This window comes from Staurois parvus, unplaced genomic scaffold, assembly GCF_062004578.1.
Source record: "Staurois parvus isolate SC_StPar_1 unplaced genomic scaffold, SC_StPar_1.0 ptg000444l, whole genome shotgun sequence".
NCBI lineage: Eukaryota > Metazoa > Chordata > Amphibia > Anura > Ranidae > Staurois > Staurois parvus.
In genome coordinates, this window is record NW_028318240.1 from 82,156 (window position 1) to 98,127 (window position 15,972).

General features: G+C 45.0%; 1 protein-coding gene across 1 annotated transcript in view; it reads left to right on the forward strand.

The window, feature by feature from the left end:
- Positions 1-3,699: 3,699 nt before the first annotated feature.
- The window catches only part of LOC149453932 (A.superbus venom factor 2-like), a 290,293-nt gene continuing 278,020 nt past the window's right edge, over positions 3,700-15,972 (forward strand). The window contains exons 1-2 of the mRNA XM_089688005.1: positions 3,700-3,806; positions 12,552-12,738. Coding sequence (XP_089544131.1) covers positions 3,709-3,806; positions 12,552-12,738 — 285 coding nt within the window. The 5' untranslated portion in view covers positions 3,700-3,708. The remainder of the gene's footprint in view (positions 3,807-12,551; positions 12,739-15,972) is intronic.

The following is a 15,972-nucleotide window of genomic DNA, read 5'->3' on the forward strand; positions in this document are numbered from 1 at the left end:
AGAGTAGGTGATAGTCTGATGGATTGGGGTAGGGAGTTCCAGAGGATGGGGGAAGCCCTGGAGAAGTCCTGGAGGCGGGCATGGGAGGAAGAGACCAGGGAACTAGAGAGCAGGAGGTCTTGTGAGGAGCAAAGAGTAAGTTTTGGGTAGTATTTGGATCAGATCGGTGATGTAGTTTGGGGCAGTATTATGAACAGCTTTGTACATCAATGTTAGCATTTTGAATTTTATCCGTTGGGCGATCAGAAGCCAGTGGAGGGATTGGCAGAGAGGGGTGGAGGACACTGAGTGGAGGCCAGTGGAGGGATTGGCAGAGAGGGGTGGAGGACACTGAGTGGAGGCCAGTGGAGGGATTGGCAGAGAGGGGTGGAGGACACTGAGTGGAGGGATTGGCAGAGAGGGGTGGCGGATACAGAACGGTTAGTAAGGTGGATGAGTCTGGCCGCCGCATTCAAGATAGACTGAAGCGGGGATAGCCTGTGATGAGGTCGGCCGATGAGGAGGGAGTTGCAGTAGTCGTGATATAATAAGGGAGTGAATGAGTAGCTTAGTGGTTTCCGGGGTTAGGAACGGGCATAGTTTGGAAATGTTGCGGAGGTGAAGTCTACGTGAGTTTGTCATCGATTGGACCTGGGGCTGGAAGGACAGATGGGAGTCTAGGATGACACCTAGTACTCTGGCTTGAGGGGTGGGACTGATGGTGGTGTTGTTGGTCTTGATGGAGAAGTCGGGGGGGGGGGGGGGAGGGCACGGGCTGGGGGGAAGACTAGGAGCTCAGTTATGAAATGCCACATTTATGAAATCAAATTTATCAAATATGAAAAGAGGGTGGGTTTTAAAGCCCACACACTGCACATATGCATTCATTGGCAGCAGAAGTTTCTATGCTCCTAGGTCAGTAACGGAGCTATCAAAGACAGCTTGGTTAGTAATGATTGGGATCCGATGGGACAATGTTCACATGATCAGGCAGACCTTCCCAACCCTGAGCGTAATAGTCCAGTTAAAGAAATGCCAGAGCTGGGCGGGAAGGGGGTCAGGTTAACTTATGCTATTCAAGATATTGAAGTGTTGTCGTAAACGTAGGCTGGGAGTCTAAAAGAGACAGTTTGGCTGCTCTATGTCAGAGTAGGGTAGCCTGTCGTCTTCTTCTGCTACAGTTTGGTTCTAGGGGTACAAACCCAGTCAGCAGCATGATATGGGGTACCAGTTAAAGCAGTGGTTGTAAACTCTTAATATGGGGGGCCTCGTGTATGGCCCCAACATCACCAAAGAAACACATATAAAATTCAGACAACAGACACACAACAGGACATAGTCAAAGACCATGGGCATGATACAAGATATGGTCGGAGACTGTGGACATAATATGAAAGATGGTCCGAGACTGTGGGCATAATATAAGATGGTCAGAAATAGTGGACATAATACTAGAGATGGTCAGAGACTGTGGACATAATACAAGAAATGATCAGAGAACATAATACAAGGGGTGATCAGACACTGGGGACATAATATGAACATCATAACATTAACATCACCAAAGAAACACATATAAAATTCAGACAACAGACACACAACAGGACATAGTCAAAGACTATGGGCATGATACAAGATATGGTCAGAGACTGTGCACATAATATGAAAGATGGTCAGAGACTGTGGACATAAAATAAGATGATCAGAGACCATGGAAATGATATAAGAGATGGTCAAAGACTGTGGGCATAATACAAGAGATGATCAGAGACTGTGAACATAATACGAAAGATGGTCAGAGACTGTGGATATAATACAAGCGATAGTCAGAGACTGCAGACATATTATGAAAGATAATCGGAGACCATGGACATAATACAAGAAATGGTCAGAGACTGCAGACATAATACAAGAGATGGTCAGAGACCATGGACATAATGCAAGAGATGGTCAGAGACCATGGACATAATACAAGAGATGGACAGAGACTGCAGACATAATATGAAAGATGGTAGAGACTGTGGACATGATATAAGAGATGGTCAAAGACAGTGGGCATAATACAAGAGATGATCAGAGACTGTGAACATAATACGAAAGATGGTCAGAGACTGTGGATATAATACAAGCGATGGTCAGAAACTGCAGACATATTATGAAAGATAGTCGGAGATCGTGGACATAATACAAGAGATGGACAGAGACTGCAGACATAATATGAAAGATGGTAGAGACCATGGACATGGTATAAGAGATGGTCAGAGACCATTGACACAATGCAAGAGATAAACAGAGACTGTGGACATAATATAAAATATGGTCAGAGACTGTGGACATGATACAAGAGATGATCAGAGACTGGACATAATAAGAAAGATGGTCAGAGACTGGGGACATGATACAAAAGACAGTCAGAGGTTGTGGACATGATAAAAGAAATAGTCACAGACTGTGAAGATAACATAAGAGATGGTCAGAGACTGCATATGTGCTGCAGGAGAGTGTAAGAGACTGAGGACATGCTATAGGCAGGGGCGGACTGACCATTTGGAAACTCGGGCACTGCCTGAGGGCCCAGGGTCAATAGGGGACCCCATGAGATGTCCCTGGTACCTTTTTCATAGGCTTTTTTGAGTTTGGGCAAGGACATAGGGGCCCCATGATCCCCTATTGCCCGGGACCCCATGAGTTGTTAGTCCACCCTTGGCTATAGGAGTTGTTGGAGACTGGGGATATGCTTCATAAAACTGGAGACTGCTAGAAATAACTGCAATAACAGGGCAAAAGGCACACACAAATTAGTGTCTGCAGGGGCCTGGTAGGCCACACAAGAAGCGCCAAAGGGCTGCATTCAGCCCACAGGATGCAGGTTGGGCACTGTGGCCTTAAAGCCTTGCCTAACTAGGCCATGGTAAGGCTGTGTGCTATACAGAAATCTGAGCCTGGACTCTGAGGTAAAAAGAAGACCTCTCATGTTGTCTGCCACTCTATGGGGCAGTATCTCTTCCTATATACAGTATATTCCCCATAATTGGGCAGCACAGTGGCTAAATGGTTAGCACTTCCGCCTGACAGTACTAGGGGCGCTGGTTCGAATCCCAACCCCGGCACTACCTGCATGGAGTTTGCATGTTCTCCCTGTGCCTGCGTGGGTTTCCTCCCACACTCCGAAGACATGCTGGTAGGTGAATTGGCTCCTGTCTAAATTGTCCCTAGTATGTGCATGTATGAATGTGAGTTAGAAACTTTAGATTGTACGCCCCTTGAGGGTTAGGGACTGATGTGAGTGTACAATATATGTATGTAAAGGGCTGCGTAAATTGATGGTGCTTTATAAGTACCTAAAATAAATAATTACACCAGATCAGTAATATATAAACCATGTAGTACCTGCCAAAATGTGGCATCAGGGTAGCATAGCCATTAAAAAGGTAAAAATTATGGACACCAAATGGGGTGCCAACATCCCTTTTGCTGCACAGAGACCCCTTGCCATTTATGCCCACCATGATATTATTCGAAACATGTTTGTATGGTCTTGCAGTGTTTTTGCCGATGTTTTCTTTGCTATAGACAAACACAAATGATAGCTTATTGCAACATACAGTAAAGTCCAATATATGCTCACATTTCCTGGCAATGATAACCCCATTTGTTTTTTTGTTACTGATTAAGAGGATTACTTAGACTGGAGCTCAACTAACAGATGGACAGAAGAAACAATTCTAGATGAAAGAGGCAAGTCATATTCCCGGTGGGATCATGGGCTGTCAACTTCTCAGTCTTCTACTGCTCTGCTGGCTCGCTGGAAACTATGCCCAGAATGCGTAAGTATACATTATTTTCAGCGTAGATACACAGTGTAGATCATAGTTGCCCAATTTTAAGGGATTTTGGAGAAACAAAAATAGTGAATAGTTATTCATAGAAGAAGCATGGCACAGCAGGCCATGGAAAGGCGGCATGAAAAGGAAACTAGAATGGGTTTATGGTTAACTCTGTAATCTTCTAATATATGGCCAGCGTCTGTCGCCATCCTAACAAACATTGATGTCAGGGCCGGCGTCAGCATAAGGCAGCTTAGGCAGCTGCCTTAGGGTGCCAGAATTGGAGGGGTGGTAAAATCACTTGCTGGGGATTTAGATTTTTTTTCTGCACTGTAGTCCCCCTTGGAGTTGGTGGGCTGGCTAATAAATGTGCAGGTAGATAGGTAGACAGCAAAGAAAGGGCTTGAGGATGCAGCTTCTGTCACCCAGCGGACCGGAGCTGAGTTTCGGCACTTGGTTCCACTAATCCATCTGCAGTTGATTCTACAGTGCCTGTGCTGCACCCAGCACCCCTCTCCCTCCTTTAAATACCACCCCATGTGTGCCCCTCACCGCTGCACTGATCTTCCCCCTCCCCCACCCCCCAATCAGTACTGCCAGCTTCCTTCCTCTCCCGTCAGCTGTGGGGCCCAGGAGGATGAGATTTAGGATGGAGAATGGGGGCTGGAAAATATGGTCCTTTTCTGAATGAACACAGTGAGCAATTGTTAGCGATTAACAATTTGAAATTTCCACGTTATATATGATTAAAAATCACACAGTATAAAAAGGAAGCAGCCAGCACAGTATTGCAGGTATCAATACATAGAGCTAATAAAACAAAAAAGTGCAGCGCTACACATTCAATAGTACTACTAAACATTAAAAAAATATAATACATAAACAATTATAGTGTCCAATAATGTGCAAAAAGTTTTTTTGCACGTTATTGGACACTATCATTTTTTATGTATTCTTTTTTTTATGTTTAGTAGTACTTTTGAATGTGTAGCACTGCACTTGATTGTTAGAGATTGCTCCTGTGTCCATACATTACCAAAGCATAGCAAACTGTGTTTACTATGCTTCAGTTTATGAATGAACAGGAAGCCGCTCAGCACAGAGCACTTCCCATTCATTCACTGTCCATTACACCTGTGGCTCCAGGGAAAGGGACTGGGGGATTTCTGACTTCAGTCTCTTATTCTGTCTCATAAGTGAGACATCAGGAGTCTGTTCAGATTCTGATATTTTACCAAAGCCCTCATCAAGGCTGTTTAGAATGTAAATAAAGGGATACAATTCTTAAAACTGTAAATAAATAAACAAATAAGGGTTTGCTTACACTTTGGTCTCTGAAGCATGATCAGCATTTGGATTGCTCTTCAAAGAGCGTTTGACAGGCGATAAGGAGGATTTGAACCCTTTCAACCCTGCACTAGCATGCCACAACCATGTTCTTTGCAGAGCAACATCATTCACTGGAATGGGTCACGTTCCAAAGAGGGGAAATATTCATGCCGCAGCTGTGAAGCAAAGCATTGAGGTCGCAGCATGTTCCCCCCCTAGGTGCTGCCTTTGCAGCTGAAGGGGGTAGCGATTGAGGCACCAAGGGGTGCCAGGTTGTCTCCTCCCGGCCATTATAATTTAACCACACCCACTTGTCGTCGCGGCGCGCATTGGCGGGGGGTGCAGGTACCCCCAAAGTGTCCCCCAGTCCCAACTTCAAAAGTTGAGAGGCTTGTGACCTCACTGAGTACCAGGGGTGGACTGACAACTCATGGGGCCCCCAGGCAATAGGGGATCATGGGCAGGGGTGGACTGACAACTCATGGGGCCCCCGGGCAGTAGGGGATCACGGGGCCCCTGTGTCCTTGCCTACACTCAAAGCACACCCAAAAAAGCCTCTAAAAGGTCCCAGGGGCATTTCATGGGGCCCTCTACTGACCCCGGGCCCTCGGGCATCGCCCGAGTGCTCAAATGGTCAGTCTGCCCCTGATCGTGGGGCTCCTGTGTCCTTGCCCAAACTCAAAAAAGCCTATGAAAAAGGTACCAGGGACATCTCATGGGGCCCCCTACTGACCCCGATCCCTCGGGTAGTGCCCGAGTTTCCAAATGGTCAGTCCGGCCCTGCTCAGTATCATCTTGGACATGACCCCAGGGATTTGGATTTTTAAAATATCTATCTTTCTCAAATGCTGTGCAGCATGGAACTATTAGTTTGCCTCACCCGCCAGCTGCCCACAGCCAGTGAGGGGAAGCAGGGCATGCATAACCCCACCCCCTCATTACACACTGCCATTTAGTGGCAGTTAAGCAGAGCTTATATAGGGGTGGAGGGTTGTATTGTGGAGGGGAGAGGGGTGACAGGAGGACAGGGGGGGGGGCAGTAAAATGTACCTTCAGCCCTGAGTGACGCATACCCCCCCGAGCTGTTAGTTGAGAGTTCCCAGTAAATAAATAGAGCAGGGATAGTGTAAAAAAACTGGCATCCCCCCCCCCAAAAAAAAAAATATACCAGACTCTTCAGGGTATAGGATTTTTACTTCAATTGACTTGATTAACAACTGCAGGTCTAGAGTTCTAAGGATGAGTTCTGTTTTTGTTTAATTTTATTTTATTTTTCTCATTTTTTAAATTGTGAATCCTATAGAAGGTACAATAGCTTCCGTATACTCAGCTTTAAAGTGCTTATCAGCCCTAACGTGAGCTTCTTTTATTTGCACCTTTTGGCCTGTTGACTATACCATTGGAAGTGTTTTATTGTATTTGTCTTTTAAGTGCAACACAATATCCATTGAGCTTGTCAAAAAATTGAGCTTTGTGTCTATGTGATCTGGAGGAGACTACTTAGCCCTCCATTTTCCTATCTTTGACTACAAGTCAATTAGCCTTTATGCTGTGGGGGTGGTTAGGTAGTTTAGCAATAGATAATGAGTAGGGTTGATACCACTCAGTCCTCAAAAATCCTGTGTGTCCTCAGCCCACAATAGGAAAGTAAGAGCTGAGGGCATTTCTAAAGCAGGGTCGGACTGACAACTCATGGGGCCCCCGGGCAATAGGGGATCATGGGGCCCCTATATCCTTGTCCACACTCAAACCACACCCAAAAAAGCCTATGAAAGGTACCAGGGACATATCATGGGGCCCCCTACTGACCCCGGGCCCTCAGGCAGTGCCCGAGTTCCCCAATGGTCAGTCCGCCCCTGTTCTAAAGCTAAGAAAAAATGTTTTGCCTACACACAAACACACGCACTCATGCATTTCTATCAGATAATGCACCACTTCGCCCAGAAATTTGTTGCAATTACAAATGTTTAGGCATTCTCATGTTTATTTATTTCTTTTGTTTGTATTGGTATGGACAAAATTATTGGCACCTTCTCTAAATTGTAATAAATACAGTCATGGCCGAAATTGTTGGCACCCTTGATATTTTTCCTGAAAATCAAGTATTTCACACAAAAAAGGTATTGCATTAACACATGTTTTGCTATACACATGTTTATTCCCTTTGTATGTATTGGAACAAATATAAAACAGAGGCAGAAAAGCAAATATGACATAATGTCACACAAAACCCCAAAAATGGGCTGGACAAAAGTATTGGCACCCTTAACTTAATATTTGGTTGCACACCCTTTGGAAAACATAACTGAAATCAGTCGCTTCCTATAACCATCAATAAGCTTCTGACACCTCTCACCCGGAATTTTGGACCACTCTTCCTTTGCAAACAGCTCCAGGTCTCTCTTATTGGAAGGACACCTTTTCCCAACAGCAATTTTAAGATCTCTCCACAGGTGTTCAATGGGATTTAGATCTGGGCTCATTGCTGGCCACTTCAGAACTCTCCAGCGCTTCTTTGCCATCCATTTCTGAGTGCTTTTTGACGTATGTTTGGGGTCATTGTCCTGCTGGAAGACCCAGGATCTTGGACGCAAACCCAGCTTTCTGACACTGGGCCCTACAGTGCGACCCAAAATCCTTTGGTAATCCTCAGATTTCATGATGCCTTGCACACAGTCAAGGCACCCAGTGCCAGAGGCAGCAAAACAACCCCAAAACATCATTGAACCTCCACCATATTTTACCGTAGGTACTGTGTTTTGTTCTTTGTAGGCCTCATTCCGTTTTCGGTAAACAGTAGAATGATGTGCTTTACCGAAAAGCTCTATCTTGGTCTCATCTGTCCACAAGACGTTTTCCCAGAAGGCTTTTGGCTTACTCAAGTACATTTTGGCAAACTGTAGTCTTGCTTTTTTATGTCTCTGTGTCAGCAGTGGGGTCCTCCTGGGTCTCCTGCCATAGCGTTTCATTTCATTTAAATGTCGACGGATAGTTCGCGCTGACACTGATGCTCCCTGAGCCTGCAGGACAGCTTGAATGTCTTTGGAACATGTTTGGGGCTGCTTATCCACCATCCGGACTATTCTGCGTTGCAATCTTTCATCAATTTTCCTCATCCGTCCACGACCAGGGAGATTAGCTACAGTGCCATGGGTTGCAAACTTCTTGATAATGTTGCGCACTGTGGACAAAGGCAAATCTAGTTCTCTGGAGATGGACTTGTAACCTTGAGATTGTTGATATTTTGCCACAATTTTGGTTCTCAGGTCCTCAGACAGTTCTCGTCTCCTCTTTCTGTTGTCCATGCTTAGTGTGGCACAGACAGACACACAATGCAAAGGTTAAGTGAACGTCTCTCCTTTTTATCTGCTTTCAGGTGTGATTTCTATATTGCCCACACCTGTTACTTGCCCCAGGTGAGTTTACAGGAGCATCACATGCTTGTAACATTCTTATTTATCCGCAGTTGTGAAAGGGTGCCAATACTTTTGTCCAGCCCATTTTTGGAGGTTTGTGTGACATTATGTCGAATTTGCTTTCTTTCCTCCCTTTTTTTGTTTTGTCCCAATACACACAAAGGGAATAAACATGTGTATAGCAAAACATGTGTTAATGCAATACGTTTCGTGAGAAATACATGATTTCCTGGAGAAATATCAAGGGTGCCAACAATTTCGGCCATGACTGTAACTGCATTCCAAGTTTGTGTAGCACTGCCCCCTTAGGAGTCGCAGAGTTTTGGGTCCTCCTATAATTCTGCACAGCCAGGCAACGCGCAACTTCTTCAGACCTTGCATACTGGAGACAGTAAACAGTCCTTGAGCTTGTTTTTCTGTTTTACTAAGGGATATTGAACTTGGATGGGGTAGAGGGGTGTGTGAGATGCCCAAGGAAACTGTGAACTGAGAACATACTCCTATGTGCAAGTCCAAAGACAAAAATTCTGTTCTTGGGAGAGTTCTCCAGCCCTCCAGCTGTACCACCTTAGACCCCAAATTAAATCTGCTTTACCCCCCCCAGCTGCCTGAGGGGATCGATGGGCAAGTGGGCCCAGAATATGCCACTTTAAATCAACAGTCCCAGAGAGGGGCTAGTCAGGTTTCCCACCTGAATGCCCTCTCCCCCTGTCTGGCCCCTGTCTGGCCCAGGGGTTTAGGATTACTCACTCTTCCTCTTCTTCAAGCTTGTTGGGTAGGTGGTTGTCTTTAGGCCTTCTGCTGGGCTGGCTCCCTGGAGTAGTTGGCTGCACCTTTCAGGAACCTCAGCCAATCTCTGACAGGAGGCTTGGCAAGGGGCTCGACTCTCTTAAGAGGTGTTAGAGTCTGCTCAGTAGCAATAGTGTGAGTGTAGTGGTGGAAGAGGAGTCTGTGTCAAGAAGATGTAAGGCTGGAGGAGGAAGGCTGACAGGAAGCCTGCTGGGATGGGGCCTGCGAGCCTGGAGCTGGAAAGGAGGAAACCCCAGGACTCACTGGCCTGAGAGAGGGCCAGCTGTATGGCAGGGAAGAACAGCCCAGCTGATGAGCCTGGTAGCAGCTGCCATTCCACAAGCCGTACAGGAGAGGGACTGAGTGAGTATACCTGCACCCCTTGGGCAGATAGGGGAAGGAACACTCTGGTTGGAAACCAGATTAGCCCCCTGCTAGTGACTGTGTACCTTACATAAGAAAAAAGGAGCCAGATCCCCTGCTCAGGAAGAAAACCTTCAGATTTCTGGGTGAAGTGGAGTTCATCTTGGGTCTGGGGTAGTACAACTGGAGCTGCTGGCTAGCACTCCAACAGAAACTGTGTCAGAGAAGAGAAGCTGTGAATAGTTCAGGAAGTTGTCCTCAGATTTCAGTTCCCTTGGGCATCCTATACACCCCTTCTACCCTATCCAAGTTTAATCCCCTCAATAAAATTACAAATCAACGCGCTCAAGACCTGATTTCTGCCTGTGGATGAGCAGAGCTAACGGGGGACCCAAATTGATCAGACATCCATAAGGGGGTAGTGCTACACACACACACACACACGTGTTCCAAATTATTATGCAAATGATATTTTTCTCATTTACCTAAATAGTTGATGTAAATAACAGTCAGCATAATTCTCATGTTATCAACTATTAAGAGTACAATTCACATTTTATTGAACAAACCTCCTAATGATAACAGGATTTTTGTTCCAAATTATTCCGCACAGTAAATTTCAAAACACTTTATAGGTTGTAAAGAACTGAAAATTGTCATTTGTTGTGTTTGCAGCATATTTACTGAAATCAAAAGCTATTTCAATCAAACTTTTAACAACATTTTAACTTTGTAACATTTTAACAGGTCACGTTACATTGTAACATAGGACCCCTTATTTGATAGCAGCTTCACAAGTCTTGCATCCATTGAACTTGGGAGTTTTTGGATAGTTTCTGCTTGAATTTGTTTGCAAGATGTCAGAATAGCCTCCCAGAGCTGCTGTTTGGATGTAAACGTCCTCCCACCCCCATAGATCTTTTGCTTGAGGATGCTCCAAAGGTTCTCAATAGGATTGAGGTTAGGGGAGGATGGAGGCCACACCTTGACTTTCTCTCCTTTTATCCCCATAACAGCCATTGATGCAGAGGTATTCTTTGCAGCATGAGATGGTGCATTGTCATGCATGAAGATGATTTTATTACGGAAAGCATAGTTCTTCCTTCTGTACCAGGGAAGAAAGTGGTCAGTCATAAACTCCACATATTTTGCAGAGGTCATCTTTACACTTTCGGGGCCACTAAAGGGGCCGACCAGCTCTGTTCCCATGATTCCGGCCCAAAACATGACTCCACCACCACCTTGCTGATGTTGCAGTCTTGTTGGAACAGGGTGGCCGTCCACCAACTATCCACTACTCCATCCATCTGGACCATCCAAGCTTGCACAGCACTCATCAGTGAACAGGACTGTTTGAAAATTAATCTTCATGTATTTTTCTGCCCAATGCAGCCGTTTCTGCTTGTGAGCATTGGTTAGTGGTGGCCGAATAGAAGGTTTATGCACAATTGCAAGACTCTGGAGGACTCTACACCTTGATGTCCGTGGGACTCCAGAGGCACCAGCAGCTTCAAATATCTGTTTGCTGCAATGTAATGGTATTTTAGCAGCTGCTGTCTTGATCCGATGCATGGATCTGGCAGAAATCTTCCTCAATGTGCCTTTATCTGCACCAACCCGTCTGTGCTCTGAATCAGCCACAAATCTCTTAATAGTGCGATGATCACGCTTACGTTTTCGTGAAATATCGAATGTTTTCATACCTCGTCCAAGGCATTGAACTATTTCACTCTTTTCGGCAGCAGAGAGATCCTTTTTCTTCCCCATATTGCTTGAAAATGGCGCTCTGCTTAATAATGTGGAACACCCTCCTTTAGTAGTTTTTCCTTAAATTTGGCTCACCGGCCAATCTAATTATCACAGGTGTCCAAGATTGTTTTCAGTGATCAAAAGAGCCCTGACACACAATGCCATCCATGAGGTACACTGAAAAACAAAATATTTCATCTTTGTGACACTTAAATAGAATTTGCATAATAATTTGGAACACAGTGTACAGTATATGTATGACAAATGATTCACAGAGTACCATGGGTTATCCAAATAGATATCACAGCAGTAGTTCTCTCCTTACAGACACTCTGTCCCTCACTAAAACCTCAAGGGAGGAGGACGAGCCACTTCCCTGACTTATCCACTTGTGTGTAAATTCAACTTGAGCAATCAATTTCTTCAAACAGCTGGTTCTTTTTAGGAGGAGGTGATAGGAAAATGGAAAGAATATGAAAAGGAGCCAAAAAAACTCATTTTGGTACACAATGAGAATGAAGTACGTTATTATGTAATATTTTCATGACTGAAAAAGAGAATTGCTGACAACATAAAAAAAAGAAATGCAGTATACTGTAAATACTAAACCCCGATATTGTCCCTACTGTCCAACTGTCCTGGATTTGCCAAGACAGTCCCGCAGTGTCCCGGGATCACAGTGTTGCCATTATTTCAGTCATTGCCCATGCCCATACTATTATGCTCCTCCAATCAGCACATTTAAAGCAGTGTTAAACCCAAAACATTTATTATATTGCAGCTTACCAATTCTTAGATGTGATGGCTGCGTTAGTTTTATTTTTTCAGGCTTTCTTTCTTCTACTTCAATCTGGAGATCCAGCCAGCAAGTCTTTTATTTTTCGATATAACACACTCTCCTAATGTTAAAGTGATGAGACAAACCATTTTACACTGGCAGGAGTGCTTACAATAATCAGCTTTTATTTATTTATGTAAAACCTTTATCCCAAAAGGAAAAAAATGTTTGCTGTAACTGATTTCTATAAAGTTAGATCTATAGAATCCAGCTGTTAGAAGATCATATAAACATGTAAAGATGTGTGCTTTGTATTGACAGATGTATCATAATTATACCCAGTGTGCTTCACATGGACTCTGAGGAAACCATTGTAATTGATGGGCTCAACTCTGCATTTGATGCTGATGTGATTGTAGAAGATTTTCCTGTGGGTCGATTTAGACATATTGTTGACAAAGTCTCAGTAAACGCTAGTAATCAATTCCTGGGAATATTGAAAATCAAGGTAGGAAACTGGCTCTGTCTAGAACCTGCATGTGTGATTTCTGAGTCTTCTGCTCCAAGCAAGGCTTTTTCTTTCCTTACTATCTTGATGAGTTACAGATGTTCTTCTTTCTGAAATTTTCAGTCTGATCCAGATAGGGGCAGAAGGCAGTGTACCCCACAAAATCTGCTTCAGTCTGTCCAGTAGACATATGCGATTCATTATGTTACGAACAGGGGCGGACTGACAACTCATGGGGCCCCCGGGCAATAGGGGATCATGGGGCCCCGGTGTCCTTGCCCACACCCAAAAAAGCCAATGAAAGGTACCAGGGGCATCTCATGGGGCCCCCTACTGACCCGGGGCCCTCGGGCAGTGCCTGAGTGCTCGAATGGTCAGTCCGCCCCTGGTTACGAATCAAAATTTGAACATAATTTGCATTATTCAGAGATTCGAATGCCTTTGAATCTTCGAATCACAATAGTATTGAATTTCAATTCATCTGAAATAAATTATAATGAAAAGAACAAATTCATTTGTAGTCATTTGTTTCATTTGGATGACATGATGCAATAGTTTGGGCCTTTTGTTAATGTTTGAAGCATACAAAATAGTGTAATGACATAATGAATGATTCAAATTGATTCAGAATAATTTTCTGTTTTTAAATTTTGCATTAACATTTTTCATTATTGTAGCACCTTCTTCTAGATATTTGTTTTTGTTTTTTTTGCTTTAGTCAGAGGGTGAGCAGCGGCCTGGGATGATCAACCTGGGAGTGGAGTAGTGTGTTCACTTCAGGACAGGCTGGGATCCTCTGCAGGTCAGGGCTTATGGAGCCCTCCTACCTTTCCAGAAACTGCTGGAACTTTCTGGAAGAGGGCTAGAGGAGGCCCAGATCTGCATGTCTGAGGGAACTTGGCCAATCCCCTGGTAGGAGGCAGGGTATGGTGACCAAGGAGAACCCTTAAATGTGGCAGAGCCTGGGGAGTTGTGGTCAGAGTCGGGTGGGAGATGGACTGAGAGAAGGCTGGAGTGTGGAGCCTGGAAGTGGGCCCCAGGGAGGGGAGCCTACCTACAGGCAGGATCTCTATCATTTGATGGAAAGATGGATCTCCACTGCCCAAAGTCTCCTAGGGAGAACATTCTGTGCAGCAGGGAAGGAGCCAGCCCAGCATAAGGCCTCAAGGCAGCCACCAACCCACCAAGCTAACAGGACAGGACAATGTGAGTACTCTTACACCCCCTGGGCCAGATAAAGTGAGAGGACGGTCAGGTGCTAGACCCAACTAGTTCTCATCCAGGACTACTTAATTGTTAACTCTTGGAATCCCTTGCTCAGGGATACCCTCGGTGCAGCCAGGTGAAGAGGAGGAATCATCTGGGGTCTGAGGAGGTACATTAAGGGGACTTCTATGCTCTTTAACCACTTGCCCACTAGAGGATTTACCCCCCTTCATCACCAGGACATTTTTTGTGATACGGCACTGCATTATTTTAACTGACAATTGTGCGGTCATGCAAAGCTGCACCCAGTGGTATTTGATCGCCTGTGTGTTTTTATTTTTTGTGCTATAAACAAAAAAAGGCAAACAATTTTGAGAAAAAAACAATATTTTTGTTATTAAACATGTTCAGCAAAAAATGTAGAAAAAATCAAATTTCATAATAAATTTAGGCCAAAATGTATTCTGCTCCATGTCTTTGCTATAAAAAACCCAGAGCCATACAAAGTAGTGTGCAGGAGCTGACAGGGGAGAGATCTGTGTTGTTGATATACAGGTCTCTTCCCCATTGGAGATACTCGGCGATCACGGGTGCCAGCGAGAAATCAACGGCCCGGGACCCGGTGATTGACAGCCGAGTTCGGGAATGGAGATGTGGGTAGGGTGCCTACCAGGAATTGCAAAATCACATATATATACACATGATTTTGCGCACTTGTGCCACCCTGTAGCAGTATTTCTGCTATAGGGCAATGCGGAAGCAGTTAAAGAGACAGTGCTAATTTTCAGATCCACATTTTTGTACAGTGTACAGGTTGCTAAGAAGTTGGTCCTCAAGTTCAACTGTTCCTTGGGCATCCCATATACTGTACTGAACCCCATCCAAGTTGTTAACCCCTAAATAAAAACAACTAAAAACAAGTTGAAGGACTGTTTCACTGCTTCAGAGTGCAAAAGTGGAAAAATGAGTGTTGCCTGGCCATTCAGAGCTTAGGGGGACCCAATTCAAACTCAGCATCCCTCAAGAAGCTACATTATTATAAAAAATGCACTAGATATGAAATGGAAACATATTGTAATAAATACAGTAAGGTACAAAAGTGAAATACTGAAATAAGATGATTCCTACTTACTGTGTTTGGGTTGGATGGAGCTGGTTCCATCAGAATCTCTGAATCATAACATATCGTATTTTTCATTCCATAAGACGCACCTGACCATAAGATGCACCTAGGTTTTAGAGGAGAAAAACCAGAAAAAAAATATTCTGAACCAATGGACTGCACACATAGTACAGGAGATGACCAGAGACTGCGGACATAGTACAGGAGATGACCATAGACTGCGGAAACAGTACAGGAGATGACCAGAGACTGCGGACACAGTACAGGAGATGATCAGAGACTGCGGACATAGTACAGGAGATGGCCAGAGACTGCGGACATAGTACAGGAGATGACCAGAGACTGCGGACACAGTACAGGGGATGACCAGAGACTGGGGACATAGTACAGGAGATGACCAGAGACTGCAGACATAGTACAAGAGATGACCAGAGACTGTGGACACAGTACAGGAGATGACCAGAGACTGTGGACGTAGTACAGGAGATGACCAGAGACTGCGGACATAGTACAGGGAATGACCAGAGACTGCGGACATAGTACAGGGAATGACCAGAATGTGGACATAGTACAGATGGCCAGAGACTGCAGACAGTACAGGGGATGAACAGAGACTGCGGACCTTTGGGGAGGGAGGGGGGGGCGGGTACCTGAATTTGACAGGTAGCCGCTCCCACTTCCGCTGAGTTGTCCTTCCTTCTTCCCGCTGCGGCTTCTGTGACAGCCGGGTGCCCACTGCACATGCGCGAGAAGCGCTGCGCTTTGTGAATGGTCCGGAGCCTTCTGGGACCTGTCATGTGTCATTCACAAAGTGCAGCGCTTCTCGCACATGCGCAGTGGGCACCCGGCTGTCACAGAAGCCGCAGCGGGAAGACTACAGCGCTGGAGCGAGGGACAGGTAAGGT